Raw genomic sequence first — 13,684 nt, forward strand, 5'->3', positions numbered from 1 at the left:
GACTCAGCACACCTGCGCAACAGACTGCCGGTGCAGACTGGGGCCCACAAAAGGGGTTTTCTCACCCAAGTCTGAGCACCAAAACACGCCTGAAACCATTCATGATGCAGTCTTAAGAGCCCTGTTTTCACCTGTAGATCCAAGAAATCATTTCATATGTCATATTTGTAATTATTGGGTATCATATGAATGTGTTTTTTCGGAAATTTTTGCCCCTTTGGGCGTTTCTCCTGTAGGAAAGATGAAAACGTGCTGAGAGAGACAAACACACTACAGGCAAAATGAGGCTATACCATATGTAGAATACGAAAATCATTGCATAATGTTTCCTATTATTCATTTTATCATTCAAGAATTAATTCTGATCGATTGCGGATGTATATAAAACAGAAATATCTAATTTAACATCCAATAGTCTTTGTTATTTCTTTATTTTATGGCGTAGTGTCTAGGGAATTGTTTGGTTCCAATAATTTAGCATAATAATGTTTTCTGAAACTTCAATCATTGTTTTTGCACTCAACAAAAATGCGTTATAAGATAATATTTATCTGTTTATATATATATAGATACATATATAACACCGAACACAACATTTCTAGATTTTCAGATCAAGTAATGGTCCAGGCGACGTCTTTTATAGAACTGAAACACGAAAACCTGTGACTTACTTCAATTTTCTAGTATAAAATTTCTTATATTTATATTAGGTATTTTAAGGTATTAGTTTTTTCCTAAATAATAATACACAGTATCCCTTCAGTCAAACTATATCAAGCTCCGAAAATATAAGAATATGTATCATGTCTGGTGGAATATTATGAGTTGTTTCGCTGGTTATTAGACGTTGTTAAAATAGTTTTATTTTTTCATACACAAGTTTCAACAATTCCAGTGTTTCCATAACAACTGAATATTACTGGGATGGCAGTTATTTCTGATTTCATAATATTTCATACACACCATAAATGATACTATAGATTGATAAGCCGTGGTGTGTAGTTTAGTGTGACTTGAACTCATGTAGCTATATGTACTACTGTGAATGAGTAGAAGCCGTGAGGAACAGGGTTGTTGTTTTTTTGGGGGGGGGGTGCATAGAAGTTCGACTTTTGTGAACGTTCATCGCGAGAAACATTCTGTATAGTAGGTCAACTTAAACCTTCAATCACTGTGTCAGCATGACCGAGTCCGTAACAAAATGAAGCGATGGTTCGCGTCCATACAAATATAGTACATGTGTGTACAATACGCAAACGGTACTTTTTAGTCCACTGCCTAGATAAGTATTTCCCTTCACATCAGAATCATACTTTTCTAAACGTTTAGAGGTATATGGCCGTTATCTGTCCTGGCTATGCTTGTATGTTCTGTTAAGAAGACAAAAAGTACAACGAAACGACTAAGAAAAGAATTATTTATCTATGTTGCATACCAAACATTTAACTGTGTTAGCTGTTTAACCAAAGTACGAACTCGAAGGTTTTAATTTAGCAGTCTGCAATTTGTAACCAACACATCTTACCAACACCTGTTTACACAAAAAGCTAACTGGGAATCGGAAATAGGATTTTTACTCTGATGTATATGCTTAGTATGACTGAAAACACTATGCTCACCGAAATCTTGTTAATTTGTTGCAAAAGAAAGAAATATTCATAAGCCAACTTCATACTGAGCTGGGTGCTTCACTGTATTGTTAAGTAACAAACTGGTTCTTGTGAATTCTAGAGAAGCTCTGTTTGTAATATTTTTAAAATCAACGTACGAAGTAAAACAAGCATAATTTCAGGGATTTTGTACGGGACATACCAATCATAGCCTAGCTCGCGTCTACAACAGCTCTATTTCAAGAAATAAAACAGCAAAAATAGTAAGACTGTGCCATAGAAATAGTAGGTCAGCAAGGATTTCTCTCTGATATGCATTCTATATCACATAAGCTATCTTTAGGGCCATTCATCTGAATAAGGACATGCGGGCCCCCTTAATACATGGCTATAGCTAGCCAGCTGTAGCGGGCTGCACATGGAACCAAGACAAAAACTTGTTCACGTTCATCAGAGCTTTGGGGTACCAGTGAACGCCCTTTTTAACCACCTCCTTCTCCTTCCCTCCAATTCCCATGGCTGATTTCAGCCCGTACAAGCGACGGAGCGGAGCGAAGACCTTGTGAGAGATGCCGTGGTTGAAGACGGCGTAGCAGGAAGCCGCTACCCCATCCGCCAGGATAGTTCCCTCTTTAGTAAGGGGCGCGCAAAAGCCAGTTGATTCCATCTCTTTTATCTCTCGCACCTTGGCAGGGGCCACTTTCCCGCTTTCTTCGTTGGCCAGAAAGATCGACATGCCCTCTTCTACAGCCTTCGCAAAGATAGGACGCCCTAAAGAAGAAAGTGATTCCGTTTGTAGCTATTTTGAACACTGGCTGCAAACAAAACTTTAAGAATGACGCAGTTCTAACCGCCATTTTAGCTATCCAAGAAAATACTATTGCAACCATAATGCCTGGATTAAACAAAAAAAACTTAGTGTGAAATTTCATAATATAGAAAAAACCTACCGAAGCCTCCCCGTGGGTTGTTGGTGGCATATATCAGGTGGTCAGGGGTCAGACATACTGGCCCGTCCTTCCCCTCGACGTAGATTTGCAAGAAGGTTGTCTTCTTGTCGGGCTCGCGGTGCAACATGGCGATGACCGGGCTGAGGGCAAGCCTACCGTCCGGCTTGACGACTCGAACCCAATCTCCGATCTTCAGATTCTTCATCGCGACTTTACGGCCATCACGGAGCTGTACACTTGTCTCACCAAGGAAACAGCCTAGAAAAAACAGCAGCGGTGATATTTAGACTAGTGAAAACGCATTATTTCCTGCAAAGAAAATTCCAGGTATTTATCAGCGTCTAACGTCACACACTTTGCCGGAATTTGCGTCTGTTCCAAGCTACAAAGACAAAGTACAAAACTTGATATCGTGAAAAAATATTTACAGCATCTATCAGAATCATCATTGTGACTCTTGAGGCACTGTGCCATTTTGCAGACAGAGTATTCAGCAAGAAAAAGAAATTGCAGGGCGTCTTCCTTTCCCCGAACGCAAGCCGAACTACGTGTCTCTTGGTGAGGTCGAAACTGTTTTCGTTTCCTTTTTTGTCCTGCCGTATGAATGACGTACTCGTAGCACAATAGAATCTTGCCACGTGACCACCGGGAATTATATTACATTATGATCATAAAAAACATAAAATCCAAACCTAAAACTGAGTTTATTGAAAAAGATCATAGAGTGTATGGTTGTACGAAAGACTGGGAGAGTTCTCTAGCCTGAAATCCGGAGAGATGTTTTTGTTTTCGTCAGTTTTGACAGGCGCGCTATCAACCAAATGTAGCGACACTGACATGAAAAACAAGGCTAGGCTTTTGGCTAGAATATACATAAAAACAAAACTTACCCCAATCGTCATTCGGTTCTTGGTAATAATATCTTGCAGGCTGTGGTGGGTTGTATCTCTCTGATATGGAAAAATACAATGTTGTCTAATATGAGCTGGACAAAAGTAATATCATAATATACATGTGCATGCTTCCAGCTCGTCTAACAGGACATTTTGTAAAAAAAAAAAGTATTGTAGGGCTATGCGTCTCTTTATTTGTGGTTCTAGGAACATGTATATCTGTCTCAGGAGTGAAATGTAAGTCTGTTTATGTCTGTTACGTCTTACAACATAACAATGTTGTAAGACGTTCTGTGTCATTTTTGGGAAATGAAAATTTGCCATTTGTATGTAATTACAACCTCCTATCCCCAAACAAAACACAGCAGTCATTACGCCTGCATTATTTTTGAAATAGTGTTTAGAAAAAAAAGTGCTAAACGATTTTCTTGCAATTATCGACCTACGTTGGACTTGGCTACGAGCTGCCTGAATGTATCCTGAAGATATCAAACTTCTGTTCTTATTCATGTCTTATTGTTCTACTTGAAACGTACCTGTTGATCTGTACGGATAACCTTGTGCTGCACTTCCCAGCGATTGGTTTTCTTCCATCTGGATTTCTATAGTATCAAAATCACTACCTGATGATTTGTTGGCCTGTGGCATTTTGAGAACGGTGTAAGTTGCCCAACTCTCCGTTACAAATCAGATTTGTGGACTGATTTAACGTGGATACCCGTGATGTGTTATTAGTCATGCGCAGAAATTCACCATCGAAGTTTTCTCCGGTGGGTGGATATTTGATAAACAGAACAGCTGATTACAGTATGGGGAAGGGGGCAGACTGCACATTTTGACACGACTGTTGGTCTTTTATATCCTCTCTTCTTCGAATAAAGTTTAAGCCAAGGAAATATGTGAATTTATATCTCCAACATCAATAATGAATTGGCAAAATATGAACTGTATAACTAACATTATATATATATAAAATCCATGCTTTTAGAGCTGTAAATAATAAGACCGAAATTAATAAATCACTCATGACACTTGTTGCAGACAAAGCAAAGGGCTTTATTGTGAGATGAATGATAATGCCATAATTTTAATAACGTAATACGTTAATAAGTCTTTGGAAAAAGCAAACATTTTTCAACACATTTAGGAAGATCCCAATATTAATGTCAAAGGTGACCAGAGAACAAACAAACGTACAATGGAAAATTAATGAGCAAAGATCAAGATATTGCCATGTATGTCAGCTATCATAGTACATTAGGCCATGTTGATTTGATTATAATAATAACCTTTATTGTATTATATGGATGACATCCTCTGGGAACCCCAAAACTGATGCGAGCGTGCGAATAAAAAAAAAGTTTTGCAAAAAAAAAAAAGTTGCTTTCATTATGAAATCTACGTGGTCATGAAGATTGAACAAATGACACAGGGTATGGTATGGTGAATAATCTACTCTTCAAATTAATTTCTTTACATTTTCGTCTTTTTCGTTTGGTTTTGACATTCTACGACATTGTTATTGTTTTCCAATACTTTTTGTGCAACTTACAGTATATATTTGCTCATTTTGCAACTGTTTTGTACGATTTACAGCATGGTTGAAAACTTTTTTTTTTGGAAACGGCCGAAAATTGATGCGCGCGCGGATGTCATCCATATAATCAAATCAACATGGCCTTACTGACTACCAAGTGTTTACAAACGATGTTGAACGAGAAACGTAATCTACAGACGAACACGTGTTAGTAAACATTAGGTTCCCCTTATAGGTAGTGCATGGATATTAGACTAAATACATGATAACTTACATAACGAAGATGTTTTAATTTAATGTTTTAAAACGATGTTACAGCCATCGCGTAAGAATACTAATTCCTCTGTATACAGTATAGACCTACATGGATAACTAGAAAATAACAATGTTTGACAATAATGCCTTGTACCTTGGTCCCTTAACCCAGGTTGACAAATAATATCCGAAACCAAATACGCTATGTATACATTTAAGAGAATCTAAAGCCAGAGTATTTGAACATAAGATAATTTGCAGACGTGGTGGTCCCAGACCGTAGTAGAAGTCACCAGGTTACAGTCTTCTTAACTCCATAGTCTTACCGAAACCACTTATCCAAGCCTGTTGGCACAAAATACAGTGTAAACATTCATTGTTCATGTGTAGTGTTCATTACAAAAACTGGTACAAAAATATCAACTTGTCTACTTCATAGTTTGTTAAAGTATTTCTAGACATTTCTGTCAAATAGATTTATATGTGCAATGTATTAATGCATTGTCAGTTTTAATACCAATTCAATGAAAAAAGACCACTTTAATTAGGCTGGTATCTGATACAGTTTACTGAAGTGATCTTCAATGATTCGGTAAAATTTACTGTGTAACCCCCTGTATAACAGGTTTAATATTTATTCGTGTCGTTCAGTGTAAACAAAAAAAGCGTCGTCAGGTGTTAAATTCACTGAATTCAAAATTGTCTTCAGATTATGGGTAGAAATCGGGGCTATGTCTGTGATAATGTTTGAGAAAATTTAAACCATATTTGTAACGTGAAACCCTGCTCGAAACTGTCCGCTTAATGAAAATGCTGGTAGGAAATGTCTATTTGAAACTACTTGGTCACATAAAGGTACGCGTAGCTCTGTCCATTCTATATACTATTATCCGACCAATGTTACAGTGTTTTCTAAAGTTCTAGATTAATTATATCCGTGCAACGGTTTTGCTAGATCTGATTTTACAGACTGCGGTGTGAACTGGTTAAAACAGGACATTTCAGACGTACTTGATACTTTCAGGGTCTCCGTGCCCAAAGCGGTTGTCAGCCCGTACTTGCAGTGCGTATTTTTCCAAGGGACCACTGGTGGTGACTGTAACCGAACGTGTGGTACTCTCAAAAGAGTCCTCTTTGACTTTGCTCCAGGATCCATAGCCCTGGTCCTTGAAGAGCTGGAGGTTGATGGAGGAAATCTCTTTCCCTGTAGGTAACTCCCAGAACACGGTGGCTTCTTGGTACGACTTGGCTTCGCACCTCAAATTGTAGGGAGCCGAAGGAACTGTGAAACAAAAATACTGAGAGTTTAATTACGCTGAACAATGTGAAGAGACGAAAATCCCGAGACTATGTCCTAACGATATTGTGCCGGTGTCATATCTCTTCCCTTTCCTAAAATGGCGGAAATTCTTCGCAAGCTAGCTTTGTTTGGCGGCCCGAGGGGGTTAGAAGTAATGATAAATAACTGCTATGTCAAATTTATGTTTTTAAGCCATGTTAAGTGTCGTATCCCTACTGACAAGGAATTGTAGATGCCATTGGCAATGGTAACCCATATCCATATGTCTTGTTTTGTCTAATGATATGGCTGTACAAAGCTATTCGTCAGGCGTCGTTAGATTTTTTTCCAAGTCGTTTCCGTCTTACCTTGCTTGAAGCCCTGTACTGTCGAGCCCCTAGTACGATTTGGGTCAGAACCCCAATAATCTCCGTCGCCAGGACCCCCGCTTTTGTACCCTTGAGCCATAGTCTTACGAAATTAGCTGAATTATGTGTGGAAAACAGACTCAGCTGCACGTTCTGGTTATTGTTGAACAGTATTGACTTGTTCGGAAGAGATTGCGCCATCAGAGAGCATGCGCGTAGTATTTTTGATTTTCAACGTGGCCGGACTGGTAGGAGGGGAGGGGGTTGACAGCTGACAGAAATCTAACGAATTCTCTAACATATCCACGTCATTCTCTAATTTAAGTCTCAAATTGATAACTTTATGTGATATTCTGATACACAGCACTATGGCTCCTGTTGGATCGGGTGTATTAGTGACCTCTGAGAATAAACAAGGTTATATCAGACTAACTGCGTATCCATTCGAAATTATTCGTTTTCTTAAAAAAGGCTTCTGTTGCAGACTCTGTCGGATCCGATAACGTTAGCTATAAGAATATTGGGTGAAATTGCAAAAAAAAAACGTCCTGCAACGAAGGTTATGACATGAAGTATTCACAAGTAAGGGAGTGGGTTTCATTCATAGATCAGCTCGTACAGCTTTGCTTTGTTTTGTTCCGTCAGCCAGAGGTCGACTAGTAGATGAGGCAGACGCGCGTTACCGACAGGTGTATAGCGACGTCTATCGAATACCTGACAAACTGCATGGCCGACTTTATAACGTACCGCCAGTAAGCCACTCTAATATTGCATTACGAACATCATACGACCAGGTTGTATTGAACGTGTAATGCAATAGCAAACCACGGTACATTTTTGCATCCTGCTGGCATATTACGAGAAAAAAAAGAAACGGTGTTTGTCTACATATATACATTATTAAACTGAAGTAATGACACATGCAAGTGAGGAATAAGCGCCGCCTGGCGTTCCCTGGGAAATTCATGACATCATGTACCTTTTCGCTAAATACCGTACTGAATATATCAACGTTTGACAAGAGACCACGGATTGAAAACGATGAAAAATGATGGCACCAGCATTCCATATTTGGAAGTTCTGCTGAAACCGATGACGTTCTAGCCATATGACTGGATGAATGGTGTACCGTTCCGTATTTCCGTAGCGGAAGATGCTAGTCAGTTACTCTTTAGATGGAGACAGAACCAACAAGGACGGGATAGCTGTAACACTCATCATCAGATATTATTATCATCGCAACAATGGCTAGGGTTGAGGTACGTTCTGACAGTCTTGGGTGGGATTTTCGTAAGGGGGAAGAAAATACTGGGAAGGGGAGAGACAATTTTTTTTGGGGGGGGGCGTAGGGACCTTTATGTTCGGATGGACAGTTTGTTTCACATTGATAATTTGGATATTTTTTCTCAGTCATTTCTGTTTTTTTTTTACATCATGGCTTTTCACTCTAAACCTTGCAAAGCGTAGGCAGTTCTTTTGAAAGACTTATTGTGTCTAAACCTGTGATTTCTGGCGGCCAGTGTACTTCCCCTGTAATATTACCCTTAACCAAGGTTGCACAGATTTATGTGAGCTTTGGTGGGACCTAATTCCCCCATTGAGTGAATGGTCTTGTCCATTTTTGGTGTCGTATTACTTTTGGCGAATCTACGAAAAGGGAAATGGGAACAGAACATGATCCGAAACTTCGTATACTTCTTCTTTCTCATAATACTTTGTTACATGTCAATGTAAAGGGATCATGGCACACTCATCACTTCTCATTTACCAGTGCGTGTTAATTGATGTAACAAAAATCATTTTCCGTTTAATTAAAACCCATCCAGTGTTACAATGTTTGTATCACATGTATTAGCCAGGTCCGTAGTATCGTTAGCAAAAAGCATATGGCACGGTGCCTAGATACGAGGACTGCATTGAGACAAGTCTAACATAAAGTTGCAGTGTTTAAAGATCAATGTTTACACAATGCCTTGTATGCCTTTCTGCTATGATGGATGACGTTTCCAATGTGCACAAACGCCACCTTGTGGATGTTGAGAAATCTGCATTTAAGCTTGTTTTGCTTTCCTACCGAGGCCGTTTTCATTGTCTAATATAAGAAGGATACCTGTCCATTTCTTTAAATTAAACGTTAACACAAACGTTTGCCTGATGCCATGAAGAGAACTGCTTCGGCTCTTTTTAACTGTACAATTTTTTTCTACCATTTCCTGGACTATTTTCTGAGTCAGTGTGTATTTCCAGACATTGTCCGCGTAACACACCATCTGTAACACCTAACCTTTGAACATCTAACTGCAACTGTTGTTTCTCTCTTCGATTATTGTAGGGAAAAAAAGAAGAAATTTATTTTGACACCTCAATCCTTAGTTGCTAACTTTGGTACTACTATATGCCTGCTTCTTGTTTTTAAATTCTGAGCTGGAGTTAGATACCTAAATCAGGTCCTTTCTTGTCCTTACAGAAAACGATCTGTGACGCCCACGGCAGCCGTCTGTTGGCCATGAGCGGGAGAGAAGACTTCACGAACCAGGGCGCCACAAACCTGGATATCTCGCCTCAGGGCGACGCCAGGAAACTCAAGGAAGCCTCACGGAAAACTCAACCTCAGGGTAACAAAAGCCACGGAGCAGAGATGCCCAGCACACATAAAGGTAACATGGGTGCTAACTGAAACATCTGACTCCTCGAAAAATTTATACAATTGCTTTATGTATTTTCTATTTTACATAATGTTCCACTTTCATGGACGTCTAAAGGTAACAAGGAAATTTTAGATTGCAGACTTCACCCCCTTACCCACACTGCTTTGCCACCCTTCTAGTCATACGAACAAAATTACAGTCTGGATGTATTGTAATGCTGCATTGCATATATACATTGTATTTGGAATCACAGAAACACACAGACAGACAAGCCAAAATAACCCCTGAACCCCCTCTCTCCTGGAGAAAAAAACAGATACAGAAAAACAAAGAGAAAATTTGTCCGACATGTACGCTCATTCCTAAAATGTCTCACCCTTTACAAAGCAGACAATTAACTAGGCACACAAGTTAAGACAAAACAGGTGTAAGAGTATGCATTTTGACATGTTTGCCCGGTGTTTACGTAGCCTTTACAAGTCTCTTTTCTTTCTCCCTCTTCCACAGCAGGCGCTCCGTCCAATCCGCAAGGCGGCGCTTCAACGGGGAAGAAATAGTTGACAGCAATTCAACCGGAACAAGTGCAATTCAGCCAAACATCTTTGTGCATCAGCATTGGAGCTTGCGTGCATTATATATTAGTGTTGGGGGGTATCGCGATCGTTTAACTGTAGCTTTGTTATATATTACAGAGAAAGGCACAAAAACTGTAGTTTTCCGACTTCGTTATCATGTTAGATCTAGGGAGTAGCTTTCATGTATGTTTCACTGTACCAGCTTAGCCTAAATGTAGCGGTATGTGTTGGCAAAAAGGTACAGAAATACAGGAGAAAAGTGCACGGTGTTTGTATGTTAACATATTTTCATTACAATAAACAAAGTCGAATTGAAACTGCAACGTGTAGCCTGTTGAAATGACGTAGAATATATGAAGTCACCAATATCAGGTACAATGTACATGTATTTGACTCCTACGAAGAATCATGCATGGAATAAGTTCAAAATTTGCCATCAATACAATCTTAGTTGCCCATATCCCAAAAGCAAAAATCAAAGGATAGTGTAACGAAGAGCGAGTCACTCATTTTATTGACAAACGATGATAAACACCACTAACCATAGTTAATACCATGAGTAAGTGGACCTGTCCCTGGTGCTGAAAACATGGTTATATCACATGCTTCCATTGGAAAACCTTTGTTATGCACCTCAAACCATTTCAAATTTTACCCATACGCTTACAGCCAAAATGCTGAAGGAATAGTTGTTCAAATAAACGCAATTATTAATTAAAAGTATTCACAAGAGATTGAAAAAAGGTCTATCAAAAAGCTATGAGTGAATGTACTCATGTGACATGCTATGGTTTTACAGATATTTGCACAAAATCTATTATAATGCTTTTATTCAAATCCCTGATCTACAAGATAAATTTAGCAATGTTGTGAAAAGACATGGGAGCATTTTGTGATAAATCGTAATTAGGTTATGTGTGGTCACAACCATCATTTAATACAGCCTGTGTCTGCATCTATACCTTATGCACAATACACACTCAATATCAGAAGGCAGTTGGAGAATTCATTCATCCAAAACATGAGTGTTTTCATTATGTGTCTCTTAAGATTGCAAAGTCATAACTAGATCTCTTGCAGTCACCTAAGAAAGGTTGTGGATGCTATCTGAAATGTCAAACTGTCTACAAAATTTATACAGCTGCTTGAGTAACTGTAATCACGGTACTAGTATCTTATCACCTGGGTATCCAACCATCATCCAGATATATATCATGATCCAAATAATCACAAAGACAAAACAGTTGGCTATACAAAGTCTTTATTTGCCATTCGCAACAAATTCCACATTTTTATACTCCCATTTTTATGCTTGGCAAGAGAGAAGTCCTCAATACTTGGTGCTCACACATCACTACTTCAGCATCTCATCTTTACTCCGTGGACAATAGTATTCCATTCTGTAACACATCATTCCAAAAGCATGGACCATTGCTCCACTTTTCATGTAAGGAAGCATGCTCTGCTCCAGGCATACCAAATATATTCAACAGAATCAAGCATTGCTAGAAAAAAACAGCTTAAGAATTTGTCATTAAATGTTTCTCCAGAAGTTGAGGACAAGTTTCATTGTTGTAACTTGTACAATGGTGAAATTCATTATCTACCATGAAATGTCACTGAAATTCAGCAAAATGTAGCTAATGTATCAGGAAAAGGCTATACCATTGTTTTAATACTGTGCAATGACTCAGTTTAGCAAGGTTAAATCTATTGCTCCTTCTTTTCATGAGGCACAGCCAAAGCACATGCTTCTCGATCAGTTGGTCCGTGCCATGTTAAATAAAAAGTGGCTCAAGGGTCCGTGCCATGTTAAATAAAAAGTGGCTCAAGGTCCAAACTTATGGATACACCTTCGTTACATAAATCATCCCTCGGCAAACAAAACTCACGCTGCCAGCCTACCATTTCCTGATCATTTCCTCACACAAAAGCAGCTTTAGTACCCAAATCCAGGCCATCTCCCAAAAAAATTCATCAATACTCCATTTCCAAAAAAAAACAATCAATTCTACCATCTTTTGTACACAATGGCAATCATGACATGGTAGTTGTCTTATAACCCCATAACTAGCTGCCAGTCATTTTTGTGAAACACCAGGAACACTGGTGAGATACCGATGTTTTGAACACTGGTGACTGTGGTGAGATACCGATGTTATGAACACTGGTGAGATACCAATATTTTTGAACACTGATGACTGTGGTGAGATATCAATGTTTTGAACACTGGTGAGATACCAATAGTTTTAACACTGGTAAGATACTATGTGCTGAACTGATACAGACATAACTGAACCAGTCTCAGTTATAAAATTTTAACAATATTAGGTTAAAAGGACAGAGAATTGTACATTAGTGTCATAACAACCAACCTGTATGAAGGATACACAAGTTCCAAATGAATTTGCATGAAGGGTAGCCAAACATTAATTCTGAACCCAATGAGAGGCAGCTTATAAGGGAATTCCCAATAGTGATACTCAGCCAATCCACAACACCAGCTCAACCTAAATCCAGATGTCACTTCAACCCTGTTTATGCATGACCAGTTTGACTATAATAACTGGTTTTGAATGACATTAACTTCTCTATTATTAGTACTTTCTGGCTTTCAATTTGATGCAGTTGAAGACAAGGAGAGCTGTTTAAGTCCTGGTAGAATTCCCCCATTCTTCAGGAATGATAACAAGTCTTTTGTCACATTCGTGAGTCCCATGGCGACAAAACAAAGAAAAATAAGGTTTGGGCTACGCCCTGAGGCCTCGCGTAGAAGAAAACTTCCTTTGGGCAAACTCAACCTTTTGCTATGTATGCCTTTGGCACAAAGTACATAATGTACAAGGTTTCATATGCATACTTAACCAAAGGTACAGCACTTTTATGTAAAATCTATAAAAGAAAAAAACAGAAAGCAAAAAATTCTGCACTGTCTCTCCTTGTATCAACAGTGCAGCACCAAAGTAAAATTGTAATAAATTTTACCCTCTCCAACCAACTCTATTCAAAATCACCGTCTCCACAAAAATATTGCAGCTTTTTTTGAAAATAAACTTTTTTGTATATTCTCTGCCAAGCTTTACATAAATTCAGTACACAATACACATATGAGCTATATACTCAGAGGTCCAATCCATATACTTCACTTAAACCACAACCCGGCACACGACTGTCTTTTGACAATAGCTGGTGCGAAAATGAGACACTGAAACCTACATTGGTCCTACACAAATTGCTGTTTTCAGTTTTTTTTGGTTTCTCTCATAGCAGCAACTTTGATGGCTTTTCAACGAGCCATGTTACCATCAAGGAATGTTAAACAACAATGGCAGCCCAGTAACTATTTGAATGACAGATTTTTAACTTCTACAAGATGTGTGATCTTTAAGCAGAATGATGTTATTTTAGTTTTCTGTCTCTTTAAGTTTGAAATGATCTTGACTTCCTCAATGCAAAATACCTCCAACATAAAAACCGTTAGTAGATAAAAAGCATAGTGCAATGAAGCCAAGAAATGTTCTGAATACATTTGAATGCAGTCAATCGCACATATGGGACTGGCGACACAT

At 38.6% G+C, this 13,684-nt stretch overlaps 3 protein-coding genes across 4 annotated transcripts; 1 reads left to right on the forward strand and 2 right to left on the reverse strand.

The window, feature by feature from the left end:
• Window positions 1–1,404: 1,404 nt before the first annotated feature.
• LOC109479018 (desert hedgehog protein B-like) lies at window positions 1,405–4,182 on the reverse strand. Of its 2 annotated transcripts, XM_019780861.1 has the most exons (4): window positions 3,990–4,182; window positions 3,451–3,510; window positions 2,561–2,818; window positions 1,405–2,381 (listed from the first exon to the last, which is right to left on the reverse strand). In XM_019780861.1, exons 1-4 carry the CDS (start codon window positions 4,099–4,101, stop codon window positions 2,005–2,007), a joined length of 807 nt encoding a protein of 268 aa, XP_019636420.1. In that variant the 5' UTR covers window positions 4,102–4,182; the 3' UTR covers window positions 1,405–2,004. The 2 variants fall into 2 exon arrangements, with proteins under 2 accessions (XP_019636420.1, XP_019636428.1); XM_019780869.1 differs by lacking the exons at window positions 3,451–3,510; window positions 3,990–4,182 and adding an exon at window positions 2,989–3,145.
• A 954-nt stretch (window positions 4,183–5,136) lies between these two features.
• Window positions 5,137–7,100, reverse strand: LOC109479036. The gene is made up of 3 exons (XM_019780879.1): window positions 6,893–7,100; window positions 6,257–6,527; window positions 5,137–5,590 (listed from the first exon to the last, which is right to left on the reverse strand). The coding sequence occupies exons 1-3, from the start codon at window positions 6,990–6,992 to the stop codon at window positions 5,581–5,583; spliced, it is 381 nt and encodes a 126-aa protein (XP_019636438.1). The 5' UTR covers window positions 6,993–7,100; the 3' UTR covers window positions 5,137–5,580.
• A 1,019-nt stretch (window positions 7,101–8,119) lies between these two features.
• LOC109479042 lies at window positions 8,120–10,247 on the forward strand. The gene is made up of 3 exons (XM_019780892.1): window positions 8,120–8,151; window positions 9,360–9,549; window positions 10,048–10,247. Exons 1-3 carry the CDS (start codon window positions 8,137–8,139, stop codon window positions 10,095–10,097), a joined length of 255 nt encoding a protein of 84 aa, XP_019636451.1. The 5' UTR covers window positions 8,120–8,136; the 3' UTR covers window positions 10,098–10,247.
• The last annotated feature ends 3,437 nt before the right edge of the window (window positions 10,248–13,684 follow it).

The sequence above is a fragment of the Branchiostoma belcheri genome, unplaced genomic scaffold (assembly GCF_001625305.1).
Source record: "Branchiostoma belcheri isolate BF01 breed outbred unplaced genomic scaffold, Haploidv18h27 scaffold106, whole genome shotgun sequence".
NCBI lineage: Eukaryota > Metazoa > Chordata > Leptocardii > Amphioxiformes > Branchiostomatidae > Branchiostoma > Branchiostoma belcheri.

Coding starts and splice junctions, on each gene's coding strand:
- LOC109479036 (XM_019780879.1), bottom strand. CDS start 6,992: ATGGCTCAAGGGTACAAAAGCGGGGGTCCTGGCGACGGAGATTATTGG. Junction 6,528..6,892: donor AGTACAGGGCTTCAAGCAAG/GTAAGACGGAAA, acceptor TTTGTTTCACAG/TTCCTTCGGCTCCCTACAAT.
- LOC109479042 (XM_019780892.1), top strand. Junction 9,550..10,047: donor GATGCCCAGCACACATAAAG/GTAACATGGGTG, acceptor CCTCTTCCACAG/CAGGCGCTCCGTCCAATCCG.
- LOC109479018 (XM_019780861.1), bottom strand. CDS start 4,101: ATGCCACAGGCCAACAAATCATCAGGTAGTGATTTTGATACTATAGAA. Junction 2,819..3,450: donor AGAACCGAATGACGATTGGG/GTAAGTTTTGTT, acceptor TGTTTTTTCTAG/GCTGTTTCCTTGGTGAGACA. Junction 2,382..2,560: donor CAACCCACGGGGAGGCTTCG/GTAGGTTTTTTC, acceptor TTTCTTCTTTAG/GGCGTCCTATCTTTGCGAAG.